The 17162-nt window shown below is 56.9% G+C and overlaps 2 protein-coding genes across 2 annotated transcripts; one reads left to right on the forward strand and one right to left on the reverse strand.

Annotated features, from left to right (window-relative positions):
- The first annotated feature begins 1876 nt into the window (after positions 1 to 1876).
- Positions 1877 to 2512, forward strand: LOC135305656 (olfactory receptor 14J1-like). Its single transcript, XM_064429401.1, has one exon. The coding sequence runs from the start codon at positions 1877 to 1879 to the stop codon at positions 2462 to 2464; it is 588 nt and encodes a 195-aa protein (XP_064285471.1). The 3' UTR covers positions 2465 to 2512.
- A 7704-nt stretch (positions 2513 to 10216) lies between these two features.
- Positions 10217 to 15235, reverse strand: LOC135305569 (serine/threonine-protein kinase pim-1-like). Its single transcript, XM_064429304.1, has 6 exons — positions 15154 to 15235; positions 12179 to 12285; positions 11995 to 12045; positions 11440 to 11806; positions 10647 to 10826; positions 10217 to 10409 (listed from the first exon to the last, which is right to left on the reverse strand). Exons 1-6 carry the CDS (start codon positions 15233 to 15235, stop codon positions 10303 to 10305), a joined length of 894 nt encoding a protein of 297 aa, XP_064285374.1. The 3' UTR covers positions 10217 to 10302.
- Positions 15236 to 17162: the final 1927 nt, after the last annotated feature.

Raw genomic sequence — 17162 nt, forward strand, 5'->3', positions numbered from 1 at the left:
CATTTACAGAGACTCCAGAACTGTAACTGTGGGTGGTGAGTCTCTCTGCTGGGAGCCTCCCAAAGGGCCCTCAGCCACTCCTCAGCCCTGGACAGCAGCAGCATCACCTCTGCAGGGCCCAGCAGGGCTCTCCTGAGCTGCCCTTGCCCACCTGCACACAGAGCCTGCCCCAGCCAGGGCCCTGCACACAGGCAGGTTTCTGTAGGGCCGGGGCCAGGGCACACAGGGTGGGATGGGCTCTGTGAGCGCTGGCAGGGACAAGGCTCCTCTCAGGAGGGAATGTCCAGGCCCAGGGAGATGCCCAGGGAAGGAGAGGGGGCTGAAGAGAGCAGTGCTGGGGCAGGAGGACACTGTTGGTGTGTGGGAGGTGCGGACACAGCTGGGCACGGGAACACTGTCCTGAGTGCCCGCCTGTCTCTGCCCTGCCCTCTCAGGCACAGCACCACAACATCTTCTCTTGTTTCTGCCCTGCCCTGATATTGTCACTGTTATCTGCTGCTCTGAGGGAGGCTCTGGCAACTGCAGCAACTGAGTCAGGCACTGCCCTTGGCATTCCTGCCAGGCAGGGGTGTCCATGGGAATGGGGTGTCCAAGCTTCCCTGGGACATGTGGGGCTGTGGGCAAAGCAGTCCATGGAAAAGGGGAATGAGCTGAGCCCCCTCCCTGAGATCCCATCATGGGCACAGCCGGGGATCTCCTTGCTGTGCCCTTCCAAGCTCTGAGCTGCCCTCCTGGGTGCAAATCTGTGCCAGAGCCTCTGGCAGTTCCCTGAATGTCCCATGGGGAAGGGCAGAGCTGCCACAGCTGAGGAAATGCTGCTGGGTTTGCCAAGGGAGCCGTGAGTGTCCTTGGCACAAGGGGGTGCTGAGACCTTGCCCAGAGCCCTTTAGAGAGGGTGAGACATTCAGGGATCCCTCTGCTCTGGGCAGGCTTTGGTTTATGCCAGGGTGACCCAGGAGTGTGACTGTGCTCTCATTGCAGCCAAAGGTGCAAAGCCAGGGCAGTTGGGAACAAGCCCATCCAGCTCCTCACCTTCCATCTGCCACAGGGAATCCTTTGCCTCTCTCACCTCTCAGTGGCAAACTCTGAGTGCAGAAGGAATGCTGGGGATTTCTGACCTCAGAGAGCCAGCAATGAAGTTCTAAAACAATTCCAAAAAACAACTCCTGACATTCTTTAGAAGTGTGAGTGCAGATGGTACCAATTCTTTCTCCATTAAGTGATTCCCCTGACAAATCCTGAATATCCAGCCTTGTCCCTCTGCCCCATTGCCACAAACCCAGGGCAGCAGGGCAGGGATGGCTCCTCAAGAGCCCCCATGCACAGGCCTGGCTGCTCCTGGCACACTCAGCCAGCAGAACTGGAGCTCAGGCAGGGACCTGGGTGAAGGTTTTCCCAGAGCAGGAACAAGGGTGAGCGAGTACCACTGGAACAGTCTGCAGGGAATGGCCCAGGTTTGGCTCAAAGCAGCCTCTCCTGACTTGTCACTGTCCTTTCTCCATGAACAGGTTCCCATGTGCAGCCCCTGCAAATTTCCAACAGCAGCTCCATCAGCCACTTCCTCCTGCTGGCACTGGCAGACACGCGGCAGCTGCAGCTCCTGCACTTCTGCCTCTTGCTGGGCATCTCCCTGGCTGCCCTCCTGGGCAACGGCCTCATCATCAGCGCCGTAGCCTGCGGCCACCACCTGCACACGCCCATGTTCTTCTTCCTGCTCAACCTGGCCCTCAGCGACCTGGGCTCCATCTGCACCACTGTCCCCAAAGCCATGCACAATTCCCTCTGGGACACCAGCACCATCTCCTACAAAGGATGTGCTGCTCAGCTCTTTTTTTTGTATTTCTTCCTGTCAGCAGAGTATTTCCTCCTGACCACCATGTGCTACGACCGCTACGTGTCCATCTGCAAACCCCTGCACTATGGGACCCTCCTGGGCAGCAGAGCTTGTGCCCACATGGCAGCAGCTGCCTGGGCCAGTGCCTTTCTCAATGCTCTCATGCACACGGCCAATACATTTTCCCTGCCTCTGTGCCATGGCAATGCTCTGGGCCAGTTCTTCTGTGAAATCCCACAGATCCTCAAGCTCTCCTGCACCAAATCCTACCTCAGGGAACTTGGGCTCATTGCAATTAGTGCCTGTTTGGTATTTGGCTGTTTTGTGTTCATTGTTTTCTCCTATGTGCAGATCTTCAGGGCTGTGCTGAGGATCCCCTCTGAGCAGGGACGGCACAAAGCCTTTTCCACCTGCCTCCCTCACCTGGCTGTGGTCTCTCTGTTTGTCAGCACTGTTATCTTTGCTCACCTGAAGCCCCCCTCCATCTCGTCCCCATCCCTGGATCTCTCAGTCTCTGTTCTGTACTCGGTGGTGTCTCCAGCCCTCAACCCCCTCATCTACAGCCTGAGGAACCAGGAGATCAAGGATGCCCTGAGGAAAATGATGACCCTATCTTTTCAGAAACATTAAACTTTTCTTCTCCAGAACCTTCAGAATGTAATTCTTGACAATCTTGGCCTTCTTTTCCTATTTCTCCATTTTGTCACTGGGAATTTTTCCTATTATTTTTCTGGTGTTACAATGTTTTTATAAGATACTGCAGTACTACTCTGAGTATTTCTACATGATATTCTCCTTTTTAACGCAAAGGCTTTTAGGTGGCTTGTTCCTTGTGCATGTGAATAAAAAGAAGTGGCTATCCTGAGCTGTGTGCCCAAGGCATTTCCTCAGCCCTTCTCTGGCTCTGCAGGGGCAGTGCCTGTGAGCAGAGGTGGAGGGAAGGGGCTCCCAGCACAGCAGCATGGCCAGGGACAATGGCCCTGCCTCTTTCCACATCTGCTCCTCCCAGCTCCACACTCCCCGTCCCAGCCCTGCTGTGGGTGCAAGGCCGGAGTGCTCTGGCAGCTTGGTCACTGTCCTGCTGTGTGTCCGTGCTGTGCCCTCAGGCAGGGACAGGCCATGGGCACTGCTGGGACACAGCTGGGCTCCAGCACAGCAGCTCCACCAGCAAAGGGCATCTCCTGAGCGCAGGGCAGGAAGGCTTTGCTCCCCTCCAGAGTCACTCTCAGGACTCTCAAGAGGCTCCTTGTCTTCCTTGTTCTCCCAGGGCTCAGTGGGATGAGATCAGGGTCTCACTGGGGCCTCCAGAGGACTCAGGTCTGGCTCAGGTTTTGCTTGTTGGTGGCCAGTGCCCATCAGATGGGGAATGGTCTGTGCTGAACCTTCCTGGGCCCTGCAGCTTGTGCCAGGGCTGATGGCAGGGCAAGGTTTGTCTGGAGGGCCTTGGGAGCTGCCAGGAGAACACAGGGGACCTGCAGGGACAGTGTGTGCCAGGGAGCAGCAGTGAGTGGAGCTCACTGGGCACAGGCCTGGCCAGGCTGGGCTCACCCCGAGATCAAGGACTGAATGTGTGCTGTGAGCCAGGAGAGCTCTGCAGCCCAGGGACACAGCAGGCCCAGGGAAAGGAGTCTGGGCACTGCCTGGTCTGAGCCTCAGGGAATTCCCCCAGGAGGATCCAGGGCAGCCCCAAGCCCCTCTGGCAGCCCTGGCACAAGACAGGCACCTCTGAGCCCCCTCCATGGCCCCGCAGAGCCTGTGTGGGAGGGGGTCAGTGCAGGGAGCACCATCAGCTGCCTCTGTGTGCCAGGCTGAGCAGCAGAGCCCAGCAGAGGCAGCCCAGGGCCCCGCGCAGCACAGCCCCCGTGCTCTGCAGAGCAGCAGCCCCAGCTCGGGGCTCTGGGCAGCAGGGCAGGGGCTGCAGCAATGGCTGCTGGGGCCAGCACAGACGTGTTCCCCTGGGACAGGCTCTGGGGGCAGCTGGCATGGGCCAGGAGCAGAGCAGGAGCCCGTGGGTGTGCAGAGGAGCCCTGGCAAGATGCTGGCCTGTCCCTGGGCCAGCAGGAGCTGCCTGAGGAGCCCCGGGGCCAACTCTGCTGCTGGGCTGGGCAGCGGGGCTGGCCCTGGGGCTTCAGGAGCTGCCCGAGCTGAGCATCTGCTGAGCATTCCAGACCCAGAGTGGCTGTCCCTGACCTCCAGTGCCTGCAGTTCCTGCTGCAGGGCCAGACAGGGCTAGGCTGGGGAAGGGAAAGGAAAACAGTGGGCCCTGCAGTGTCAGAATGATCTCCATGGTTCAATGAGGCGCAAAGTGTCACTCTGGTCCCCTTGGTCACAGGAGGCCTGCAGTGTCACAAGGCACCTTTGGTTCTGTGGGCCTGCAGTGTCTGTTTTGCTGGTGGGCAGGGTCAGAACCAAAGACACAGACACCAAGTTCAGGAATTGTGTGATTTATTGTAATGCAAACTGCAAAGAATCACAAAAGGAGCAGCTCAGCAATGCACCCAATCATCACCACCAAAGATTGCCTGCAGTGATTAAGAAAGATCCAGCACCAGTTCCCCTCACACTTCACCATCCCCCAGATCCACACAGCAGCTGGGGGAAGCTGTCCCAGCCAAGGGCTGCAGAGCCACTCCTGGACACTGGGAATTCCTGCAGGTGCCTCCAGCCACAGGTGAGGCTCCAGCCTCGCTGTGAGAGGGCCCAGCTCTGACAGTGCTGAATGAACAAACTGACAGCACTTCTAGTGCAGGAACATCTGGTTTCATCCTCCTCTTGGGTCCCTCCCAAAGTTTGGCCAGGGCTCAAGGAGGAACCAAGGGAGCTGACTTTGATCCTTCAGCCCCAAACAAGGCCAGATGTCAGATTTCATGGCCCTGTCTGGCTTCTAAATACAGAAAGGTCAATACAGGTTTCACTAATGAGTGGCTACATCTATCACAGTGCTAATGACCATGCATATTTTATTAATGAGCAAATACAAAGATGACCTTTGGTTGGAAGGTTCATCCAGAGGCCACCTTTGGTTCAAGGCCTGCTGTTCAGGCCTCACTCAGGGCTGTTGTCCAGGCCTTGGCACTTCAGGGACGTGGTTTAGTGCTGGGCTTGGCACTGCTGGGTGAATGGCTGGACTGGATGAGCTCAGAGGTCTTTCCCAACAGAAAGGATGCTGTGATTCCATTATTATATCCACTGCATTCAGCTAGGTCTATTTGAGCAGCATTACATTGCTCCACAAGTTCCCTCTTGCTCAGCTCCTATGGCCTATGGCTGCAGCTCCTTCAGCTCCTGGTGCTAAGCTGCTCATGCTGAACGAGACGACTCGGAGAGAAGAGCACAGTCCATCCAATTCCCCCTGGGACACAGAGAGGGGAGGGTGTGGAAACAGGAGCATTGTTTGCTGTGGCCTCCTCTCTGCCCTTCATGCCTTTCAGCGCTTTGAACCAGCCAAGAGCTTTCTCCAAGAGTGCAATGAAGCAGCTGTTCCTGGTCCCAGGTCTGGCTCTCTCCACTCTCTGACCTTGCCTGGTTTTGTCCCTCTTGCTGTGCCCTCTGTTCCCCCAGGGCTCAGTGGCTGCTGCCCAGGACTGTGGGACTGGCACAGATCCAGTGGTTGAGACCTTCCTTGCTGTGGCCTTGGAGCTGCCTGGGCACAGCAGCCTTTTCCATCTGGAAGCTCCCCATGGACAGGGAGTCCCCAGCTCCGTTCCTTGCACAACCTCCAGGAGCCCAGGGCTGCCATCTCAAGTCCCTGCTGGCACTGGGGGCTCCCAGGTGCCTCAGGCTGCTGTGACACTGCTGCACACAGGAGGGAAGTGGCAGGGGCTGTGCTGAAAGTCAGCTCCATGTGCTGCTGCTGCTGCTGTGGGGTCATTTGTCCAGCCCTGGCCCAGAGTCAGGGATCAGATCCAGGCCCTGCTGCTGCTCCCTCGGGATCAGCCCCAGTTTGGGTGTTGCTGTCAGGGCCAGCAGGAGTGGTGGCTGGAGCAGCAGGTGCTGACAGTGCCCCCAGCCCCGGGGCTGGAGGGGTCCCTGGGCTGGGGCTGGGAGGGAGCTGCCCCTTGTTCTCCCTCTGCCCCAAGCAAAGCTGGGCCAGGCACAAGTGGGGCAGCACAGCCAACAGGGAGCCTGCGAGTCTCTGCCAGCCCTGGCTGCTCAGAGTCTGGGCCTTGGAGCTTCAGGTGGCCAAAGGCAGCTGCTCCTGGTCCCTCTGTGTGCCCGTGTTCAGCAGTGCTGCTCCATCAGTCTGTGCCCAGCAATGGGGAAAAGCCTCAGCCCTGCAGGGCCAGGAGCTGCCGGGCTCTGCCTGAGCAGCTCAGCCAGCAGGAAGGGAGCTGCTCCACACGGGAACCAGGAGCAAAGGGCTGCAGCACCTCGTGCTGGGGCAGAGCCTGAATTCTGAGAGGGAATAACAGAGTTATTCATGTGCATTGGTGCGTCAGCACTGCAGGTGCTGTGCCTGCAAACACCAGGTTCGAGATCTGCAAAAGAATTCTGAAGCTCTTGACTGGATCAGGATGTCAGCAGTGCTGAACTCCAGCACAGTCCAAATGTAACACTTGACACCTCTGCTCATATCTGCTAGATTTTTTTCTTAAGGGTATCCAGAGAAAAGTAAACAGAGGAGGAGCCTACATTTTCATTGTTTATGAGAAATGTTTCTCATTTTGCTGTACATTCCTCTTTTATTATGAGTTCTCTGTTAAAAAAAAAGGAAAAAAAATATGAAAGATAAAAACAAAAAACAAATGTGTAGTGAAAATCTTCTCTAACTTTGGATTAAGAGGTAACTGATCTTTTTAAAAAGATAACTCAGTTACTTTGTAAAGGTTCTGATGGCATGGATCCATCTTACTGACCTCAGCATCACTTTTTTAAAAGATTCAGGGTTTTGTTTGCAATATTAAGTAATTTTAAATTGTGGTTGAATCAATAAGAAATTGAAAGATGGATTGTGCATGGACTGTGTCTTGAGTGTAAAAATATTGCAGTTTGGAATTTGGATTTAAAGTGTTGCAAATGAAAGTTATAAATCCCAATGGATTGTGTGACAGCAGCTTTTCCTAGAGGATGTGCAGTGCTCCAAGGACTTCATCAGTGGGGTTGGGGGTACTTGGACCTTTGTCCTGTGCCACTCTGAGATGTCATGGAATGGAACTTCGCCTGCCACCAGCCCAGGTCACCCTCTGCCACCAAAGCTCCTTGGACCTTGTGCCCCCCAGGCAGGCACAAAGTGTTTGTGCTGCTCCCCCTTTTGCACAAACCCACAGAGAGCTGGGATTTTTCCAAGTCTCATGTCTGCATTGGGCCATATTCCTAAAGAAGCAGCAGCCCATCCTGATGAATATGGTGAGTTTTGTGGATGGTTGTGAGCTCCACTTCCTGCCTAGAAATCCTGAAACTGCTTCTGAATGCTGCTCCTTCAGCTCTGGGACACCTTCTCACACAGAGCTGGGAAAAAAATCTCCTGGCCACCAGTTAAATGGCGAGTTATGCCAAAGTTAGAGCTCTGTGGGAAATCTCTATCCATCCCTATCCTATTAATATATCCATATATGGGGGTGTGCATGGATTTGTCTTGTGTACAAAGGAAGGAGTGTGCAAGAAACGTGGCTGACACTTTCACTGTCCATGTTCATCCCATACCCATGGGTACAGAGATATTATGGAAACTCCGGCACACACAGAGCCTTCTGTCCCTGGATACAGAGACATCCAAGAGCCCCTGGCACACACAGACCCTTCTGTCCATGGATACAGAGACATCCAAGAGCCCCTGGCACACACAGACCCTTCTGTCCCTGGGTACAGAGACATCCAAGAGCCCCTGGTACACACAGACCCTTCTGTCCATGGATACAGAGACATCCAAGAGCCCCTGGCACACACAGACCCTTCTGTCTCTGGAGGACGGAGCGTGGCAGGTGGGGGTGGTAGGTGGGCAGCGAGTCCCGGACAGCAGGCCAGACCCGGCTCCAGCCCTGCCAGGCCCTGCCAAGGCTCAGTGCAGGCTCCTCTGGAATGGGAAAGCCTTTCAGCCTTGTCTCTGCCCAGAGGGGCAGTGCTGGCCTGGCAGCACAGGTTGTTTTCCCCTCAGGCTGCAGGAGATGAGAACACAACACTTGCCAGCACTGAGTGCGAGGCACAGCTCCGGGTGCTCCCCATGAACCTCAGCTCTGGGAGCACTGTCTGCCCCAAGCTCCAGGAGCTGCAGTGGGAGCCCGGCTGGGCTCTGCCCTGGGATCATCCTGCAGGGACAGCTGGAAACAGGGAGCATTCAGCTGCCACAAACAGCCAAGCCAGGGCTGCAGGGCAGCTGCTCCAGCCCGGACTGCACTGCTGTGTGCTGTGCTCTGGGGCTGGGGCTCCCCACACAGGGGACTGGACTGGTGTGCCAGAGGAGACAGAGAAGCTTTAGCTTCAGCCTCACTGAGGTGGCTGCGTGGGCTGGGAAGAGTGGGGAGGCTCAAGGGGATTCACAGAGCTCATCCTGCTGCAAGGATGAAGGGAGTGGGAACTCAGCAGTGAGGAGAGCTGAGGGCTGGAGAGTGGTTCTGAATGACACTAAAATGCCACTGGACCTCTGAAACATTGCTGCTCCTCAGCCAGTGACAGCATGAGTCCCTAAACCTGGGGCTCAGCCCTCCTTGTGGTCAGGGGCAACAAGGAAGGCCAGCAAGTGATGGAGACAGCAACGGGCTGGGAATTCACTGGGGGAAAAAAGGGAGCATTTGAGAAGTAAAAGGCAGATGGGGGAGTGAACTGTTCAGAGAAGGGCTGAGCTACATCTTGAGCAAGCTGAAAAATGTCATTTGGAGTCATCCCAGATTGATTTGATTTCAGAAGGTATTGAACAAGTTTAATTTTTGGGAGGTGTCACTCTGCAAACTTGAGCTGTGTTGCCAAAATGCTCAAGCAAGTCTGTGCTGCAGGTGACACCATTTCTTCTTTGGCTGATTCCGGTCCGGTGCTGAGCTCCAGCAGAGCTATGGCAGAGCCCAGAGCAGCCTCAGCATCCGCAGAGCCCGGCTGCAAGGAGAGAAAGCAGAAACTGCCCGTCAGCTGATGGCTCCTGTCCCCTTGTCCCAGCTGCCCGCGGTGCCCAGGCCATGCTGGCTGTGCTCAGAGCTGTGCCCAGAGCTGCCCATCAGTGCTGCCTTTGGGAGCAGGGCAGGAGGGCAGGACATGTGCCCAGCCTGCAGCCAGCCATGGCACATCCACCTGCTCAGCAGCTGCCCAGAGCAGGATGCTCCTGTGCTCGCTGCCATCTCCCAAAAGCTCTGAGCCCACCCTGCCAAGCAGACGGGGACCCACCTCATGCCATCCATGACTGGAAGAAAAGCTGGTCCCAAACGATGTCCTCAGCCTGCTCCAAGGGCACGGCCCATCCACGCCACAGCTGCTCCCAAGCACTTCCTGATCCAGACTGGATCCCAGCTGGAACGATTCCTCTAGAAAAACAAACAATAAATTATTGAAAATAGATTACAGAGAAAAAGGGGAAACAAGACAAAAGGTAAAAAAATCGTACCTCTGTGAGGGGATTGAGGAAGGCCCAAGCCCTGCATGCCAGGGAAAAACCCACCCACATGTCAGAGAAGCCCAGGCTTTCTCCCTTCCCCCTGCACTGCCCCCCACAATAAGGATGATCCCAAAGCAAACAAGGGCAGTGGAGCAGCCCAAGCCCTTCCTTGCCTGCCCAGCAAAGCACCCCCGGCACAGGTTCTGGAGTCCCACCTCTGCTCCCACCATGGGGGTTTGTTTGTGTTGAGCTGGCTGCCCCAGCCCCAGCCCCAGCCCGGGGCACAGTGGGTGCTGGGGGCTGTTGGCAGGACCAGGAGCCCACTCCCATTTCGTACCCACCCCAGCCCATGCCCCCAGCCCTGCCAAAAGCAGCTGGGCAGCTGACTGAAGGATCAGTTGTATCCACCCCAGCAATGAGTGGGGTGGGAACTTTTGGTTCCCAGCCAGGCTGTGCAATGCCCAAATCTGGGAGCATCCCCCTGCATGTGGACTCATCTGTAAATTTGCTGTGCAGCCAGGCTTTGAAGAAGGTGCCAGAATTGAAGTCCATCAACTTAAGCTTACCAGTGGCTAGGTCCAGGGAGAGGCTGTCATCCTTGATGTGATCCTCGCTGTCTCCTGCAGCAGTAGGGCCCACCTGGTACAGATTTTCCACGGGCTCCTTCTCCTTCCCTGGGGTGAGACCAGGCTGTCAGGGCTCTGCCCAGGGCCCCAGCTGTCAGGGAACCAGGACAAGCAAAACCAGCTTGGATGGTGGTCACCAGTGCTGGGCAGAGCAGCTCAGCTCCAGCACAAGGGCTGTGTGCTCCCATCTGATGAGCCCTGGGCAGTGACACAGGCAGGACAAAAAGTCTGGGGTTCCTTTGCTTCTGATGGCCAAGGCAGGTGTGGAGCTGTAACTTACCGGGGCTCTGCAGCACAGTGTGCCTGTGGCTCTCTCCCTTCTTCTAGGGCAGATGAATATCCTGCATCCAAGGATGACAGAACACCTCTTCTAATGAGGGTCTGTCCCAGTCCAGCATGGATAAACACCGCCTGATCAGATCTTGGCACTCTGGGCAGAGAAACCAGAAACCACTGGTCAGTTGGAGAAAGTTCCTGTTGGCTTTGCCCAACCATTCCCTGCCCACTCCATGCTGGATGTGCTCAGAGCTGGGCCTAAACTTTCTTGGTTTTGGGGGAGAGCAGGACATGTGCCACCTCCTCAGCAGCTGCCAGAGCGGGATGCTCGCGAGCCCGCTGCTGTCTCCCAGCACTGGCATTCCCCCCGTGCCCAGAGATGAGGATCCACCTGGAGAGAGCCGTTGTGGCAGCGAGAGCTGATGGTCCCAGCTGATGTTCTGGTCCCTCCTGAAAGGGTGCTCCCCGCAGACCATCTGGTGCAGCACGATGCCCAGGGACCAGATGGTAGCTGGCTTGCCATAGTACCAGCCAAAATGGGTCCATTCCGGGGGGCTGTATGATGGTGTTCCTATGGAATACAGATGGAGTTCATCAGGGGGATGCTGCTGCTCCCAGAAGCTGGCCCCAGCATCCCTGGGCATGCAGGGGCTGTCCCAGTGGCACACAGGGTAACCCACTGCCCCTCTTTCCAACACATGGGGTTGGAAAAGAAGCCATCGGTGTTGGAAAAGGGCAGCAGAAGCCCTGGCAAGGCCCAACCATGACAGAAACACACTTAGTGCTGAGGGAAAACCATGCCTTCATCCTCCCTGCCTGTATTGCCCCAAAAAACAAACCCAGAACAAACCAGGTGAGTGGAGCAGCCCAAGCCCTTCTCACCTGCACACCAAACTGGCTGGGGCACAGGTTCCAGGCCCCTCCATCTCTGCTACCCTCACCCACAGGTGTTTTTGTTGGGCTGGCTGCCCCAGCCCCAGCCCTGGGCAGAGTGGTGGGCAAAGGCTGCCAGCAGGGCTGGAAGCTGGCTCCCCACCCAGCCCTGCTCAAACCCAACTCAGCTGAAATCTCAGGGCCATGAAGGGCAGCAAAAGGGAGAATCCCCGCTGCCACACCCAGCTTGGGCCCTGAGATGCTGGGCCATGAGATACCAGAACCGGGAGCACACCCCTGTGTAGGCTCACCTGCAAAGTGAGTGTAGGCTGCCTCTTGCAGGTAGGTGCCACAGCCGAAATCAATCAATTTGGCCTGCCTGGTGGCCAGGTCAACCAGGATGTTTTCTGGCTTGATATCCCTGTGGAGGACCCTGCAGCTGGTGCAGTGCCAGACGGCCTCCAGCACCTGGTGGAACAGCTGCCGCGCCACCCCCTCGGACAGGAAGCCCCGTGCCCGAATGAAATGGTGCAGGTCCTGACAGTGCTCCGGGCGCTCCAGCACCATCAAGATGTCGTTGGGGAGCTCAACCCACTCCAGCAGCTGGACCACACCGGAGAAGCCACTGGACACCTTGTCCAGCAGGACAATCTCCAGGGGTGCGCTGGTGCAATTGGGCTGCGGGAGGAGCACGATGCTGTCAGTGGGGCTGATGCCGTGCCGGGGGTCAGGAAGCCCTCAGCCAGCCCGGGATGCTCTGCACCCTGCTCTGGCCCCATGCCCGCTCTCCCTCGAGGCGTCCTGGCGGCTTCCACCCTGCCGGGCCTCGGCTCATCCCTGCCCAGCACGGCACCTCGCTCACTCACCAGCTCACCCCAGTGATGGACGCAGTACCGTGGCACCCTTTTGATGGCCACCTGCAAGCCAAGTGCAGAAGTGGGCTCAGCTCGCTGTCCACCCTGCCCAGTGCCATCCTCCGCTCGCCTCCTACCCCCTGCTCCTCCTCCTCCACCCCCTCCTCCTGCGCCCGCCGCCGGCCCCGCCGCTCACCGGGGCGCCGTCCGAGAGCCGCGTTGCTGCGAAGATGCTGCCGAAGCCGCCCCGGCCCAGCAGCGAGCCCAGCCGGTACCGCTCCTTCAGGCGCTGCTGCGCCTTCCCTGCGGGCGGGACGCGGCTGTCAGCGCTCGGCCCGGGGCCAGCAACGGCCCCCGAGCGCCCCTCACCCGCCCCGGCCCGGCCATCCCCCGGCGTTCGCTCCCTGCAACGGGACAGCGGCGGCTCGGGGCCGGAGGCTGCGCTGCCGAGCGGCGGAGCAGGGGCCGGGCAAGCCGCAGCGGAGGCGGCGGGAGCGGCGGGGCCGCCTGTGTCCTCCGCGGGCCCCGGGAGGAGCCGGGGCCGGGGCCGGGGTCGGGGCCGGGCCAGGCGGAGCCAAAAGCCGGCAATACCACCCCAGCCCCAGGCACTGATCCCCGCCCAGCAGCGCCACCGCCAGCATGGCCAGAGCCGGGCTGAGCCAGGCGGCGGCGGGACGGCCGGGGGCGGGCACGGGGCAGCCCCGCCCGGGGCCGGGGGCGGGCCGGGGGCATGGCCCGGCCGGGCACGGGGAGAGGGAGGCGGGGAGAGGAGGGGAGACCGGGAAAGGGAGAGCGGGAGAGGTACGGGACAGCGGGAGAGGGAGAGGGAGAGGGAGAGGGAGAGGGAGAGGGAGAGGGAGAGGGAGAGGGAGAGGGAGAGGGAGAGGGAGAGGGAGAGGGAGAGGGAGAGGGAGAGGAGAAGGGAATCTGAAGTTTCTTCTCTCGCTGTCGCTGCTGCTGCTGCTGCCGCTGCTGCTGCCGCTGCCGCTGCTGCAACTGAAGCTCCGGGGCCGTTTGTCCCCGTGTCCTTTTGTCCGTTGCCCACTCGCCCCCGCCTCGAGCCCCACGTTCCCCGAGGGCAGCCCCTGAGCCTGTCCAAACACGGGAACTTTGCCGAGTTCAGCCAAGAGCCAGAGTCTGGACTCCTGCACAGTGGCTCAGGAATCCCCTTGGTCCCTGCTGTGCATTGTCCCTGCTGAGGGTCAAACACTCTCAGAGCGTGTTCCCTGAATGCAGAATTTGTACCTGACACAAACACTGCACTTACCTCTCCAACATTGCTTTCCAAGAAAAACAGGGGAAGCCAAACTGTGTGTAGGTCATGGTATCTTAAAATGTCTAAAATGTGCCAACTCATGGATCTTAGAGGTGAGATCTGTTTGGAATTAATGGGATGGACAACTAGTGCAAGATGGAAAAGGGGAGCATAAAAATAAATCGAGAAAAACATCTTGAATTGTTTCAATTTTCAGTTAATTTCTTAAAAGCTCTTTCAGTTTTTCCAGAAACTTCTCCTCAGTCCTGTATACTTTTTCCAAGAACCTTTCCTGAAGAATGAGGTGCAGCTTCTGTCACAAGGTGTGCCACCAACTGCAGCTTCTCTTGGCTTTCCACACTATGTGTGCAGCACACTTGCAGCAAAGCAGGACAAATATTTGAAGAACTTGACAGCTTGTTCTTCTCTTTTCCTTGTGGGCTGGGCAGTTGTGCCATTGGTAAGGTTTTCATTGTTACTGTTCTACCCTAAGAAAACATGACGGGCTACCAAGAACTCCTGGGGAATGCAAGCCTGACTGAATGCAAAGAAAGAATCTGCAGAGCCTGCAGCCAGAAGTGGAGAGCTGTGTGATCATCATTCCAACACCCCCAAGGACATCTTGAAATTGATCTAGAAGATGAAAATGGGCTGACAGAGGGAGTTTGTTTCTGTGCTCAGTTCAGATTCTGTTACATCTGAAATCAATTCTAAAATCTCCACCTAAATCAAGAGTACAATCAATTCATGAAAAGCACCAGAAAAAACTGTACCTCTCAGGAGATGACTGAAAGAATCTGAAAAGGAAAAATGCAGGAAAAATGCATTTCTCAGCACTGCAGTATTTGTCTGCCTGAAACCCTCCTCCATTTCCTCCCCATGCCTGGATCTGGCAGTGTCAGTTCTGTATTCGGTGGTGCTTCCAGCCCTGAATCCCCTCATCTACAGCCTGAGGAACCAGGAGCTCAGGGCTGCAGTGTGGAGACTGATGACTGGACATCTTAGGAAGCATTAAACTGATTGCCAATTTCTGCAAATCACTTGTAATAAAATTATCTTTTATAGCTCTCTTGCTTTGGTTCTTTGTGCTTATTTAATATTTTTCCTCAAGCTAGATGATTGTTTCTGCCATTTCTGACTTTGTTTCTCTCCACCTTCCCTGTGGCCACAGACTGTGACAATGAGGAGCAGTGTTCTCAGTGACTTTAGAAGAACTAAAGGATCTCCCAGCAGAGTTTTCTCCAGAGATCCCTCTATTCTTGCCATCTCTGGAGCTGCAGCAGCAATGTCTGTGTGCAGAGCTGGGGGCAGAGCAGTGCTGGCCCAGCAGCTGTTCCCAGCAGCAGCAGCAGCACTTGGTGTTGCCAGTGCTGCTGCCGTGGCCCTGCCCCGCTGCCCTGGTGGCCCTGGTGTTGCTGCAGGGCCTGAGTGCTCTCGGGGCCGGGCACAGTCCTGGGGGTGGCAGTGCCGGGGCTGCAGCAGGGACAGGCCATGGGCACTGCTGGGGCAGCGCTGACGCCTCAGGCCAGGCCCTGGGGGCTGCAGGCTCCTTGCCCAGGCTCTCTCAAGAACACGGCCAGGCCAATGCTCAGCACAGAAAAGCCCCAGGGTGAGCAGCCCCAGGCTGGCCGTGGGCAGGCTGGGGGCAAACAGCATGGCTGGGGCTCTGCAAGGGCCCTGGGGGAAATGGGAGGGAGCAGCAGAGCAGGAGCTGAACCGTCAGGTCTCTTTCTGTCTGGCTGCTGTCCAGCCACTCTGTCCCCAGCCTGTAGTGCTGCAGGGGTTGTTGTGGCCAAAGTGCAGGACCGGGCACTTGGTCTTGTTCAACCTCACCTTGTTGGATTTGAGCCCTGGATCCAGCCTGTCCAGGGCCCTGTGCAGAGCCCTCCTATGCTCCAGCACATCCACACTCATACCCAGCTTGGTGTTATCTGCAAATTTGCTGATGCTGGACTCAATCCCCTCATGCAGATCATCAGTGCAGATATTGAAATCCATGCTGGCTGGCTCTGATCCCTCGGCCATCCTGTGGGTGCCCTGTGATGGCTCTCAAGGTCATCTGTTCCATAACCTTGCCAAGCACCCAGGTCAGGCTGACAGGCCTGGAGTTCCCCAGATCCTCCTTCCAGCCCTTCTTGGGGATGGGCTCACGTTGGCACCTCCACTCCTCTGGGACCTCCCTGCCGAGCCAGGACTGATGGTAAATGATGGAGAGCAGCTTGGGGAGATCATCCACCAGCTCCCTCATGCTCCTAGGATGGATCCCATCTGCTCCCAGAGACACCTGTGAACATCTGAGTGGTTCAGCAGGTCTCCAGCTGCTTCCTCCTGGATTCCAGGGGCTGTTCTGCTGCCTGTGCCCATCTACCAGCTCAGGAGAACACTTGTCCTGAGGATGGCCTGTCTTATTGTTGAAAACTGAGGCAAAGAAGGGGTGAAGTACCTCACCCTTTTCCTCATCTTTTGTAACCATATCCCCCACAATAAGAAATACAGATTGTCCTTAGCCCTCTTTTTCCCATTAATGTACTTAAAACATTTTTATTATCCTTCACAGAAGTATCCAATTTAAGTCGTAACTGAGCTTTCACCTCTCTAATTTTCTATCTGCAGAACCTAACAACATCCTTAAACATTTATTGATTTACCTGCCTCTATGTCCAAAGGTGATGCACCCTCTTTTTAACCCCTAAATTCCTGCAAAAGCTCCATGCCCAGCCAAGCCAGTCATTTCTTTCTCTGGGTCATCTTTCTGCAAAAAGGAACAACCTACTCTTGCTCCATCAAGGTTTCTTTGCTGAAGTGTGTCCATCCTTCCTGGAACCCTTTGTTTTTAAGGGCTGTTTCCCTTAAAAGAATCAGTACATGATTTGGTACTCCCCAAATCTGCATCCTCAACAGACCAAAGTCTGCCCTCAAAAGTCCAGTGTAGAAGATTTATTGATGTCCCTCCTTCTTTCATGGAATATTTAAAAACTCAATAATTTCATGGTCACTATGCCCCAAACAGCCTCTGACCAGCACTTCTCCCACCAGCCCTTCCCTGTTTGTGAGCAGCAGGAGACACAGCTTTCCTTGGGAGTGGGGATTGCAGGAAACATCCCCAAAGTGCAGCTTGGAAGGTTCAGGCTGGAGCTGAGGAGAAAGCAAAGTCCCTGCCAGGGTGGAATTGTGGTGCTCGAGGTGTGGCAGCGTGAGGCTGGGCCATGGCCGGCTCTGTGTGCCAGGAGCCGGCAGCGCTGGGTGCAGGGAGCCCAGGGAGGGCACAGAAACGCTGGCTGAGAAATGCTGGGGCACAGCGAGAGGGGCGAGTGCAGCCGGCCAGGGCACAGGAGCAGCACGCACAGGGGGCACAGCCTGCAGGACAGATGGCCAAGGGCTGGGCAGGGCTGGCAGGGCCACAGGCACCCAGGCCTTTGTGCCCTGGGCTCGGGCAGCGCCTCTGGAGGCCCCACAGCAGGAACTTTCCTGGCAGGGGCTGCACTTTGGCTCTCCCTCGGCCTCCCTGGCCAGGCTGGCAGGGGCTGCAGGTTGATGGCATTTGTCCTTGCTGCCCCTGACATCCCCCTGCCCCACAGAGAGCCCCGAGCCACCCGTGAGCGACAGGCCCTGCTGGCCCAGGCTGGGCTCAGGGCTTGGCCTTTCTGCTTCCCCCAGCCAGCCCAGGCCTTGCTCAGCACTGCAGTTCCCTGCCCAGAGCCTTGGGCTCCCTGCACTCCTGGCCTCAAGGATCTGCTCCCACCAGTCCCTGGGGAGCCTTTGGCACTCCCTGCCCTCACTGGGGCCCAGCCATGCTCCAAGGCACTTGGAGTTTTGCTGCTGACTCCTTGAGCAGCTTCTTCATCCTTCTCTCAGTGCCTGAGGCTCCTGGACCCAGCCCCAAATCCACCATGGGGCTGATTAAAATACAGAAAGCCCTGGGGGG

Source organism: Passer domesticus, chromosome 8 (assembly GCF_036417665.1).
Source record: "Passer domesticus isolate bPasDom1 chromosome 8, bPasDom1.hap1, whole genome shotgun sequence".
Taxonomy (NCBI): Eukaryota; Metazoa; Chordata; class Aves; order Passeriformes; family Passeridae; genus Passer; species Passer domesticus.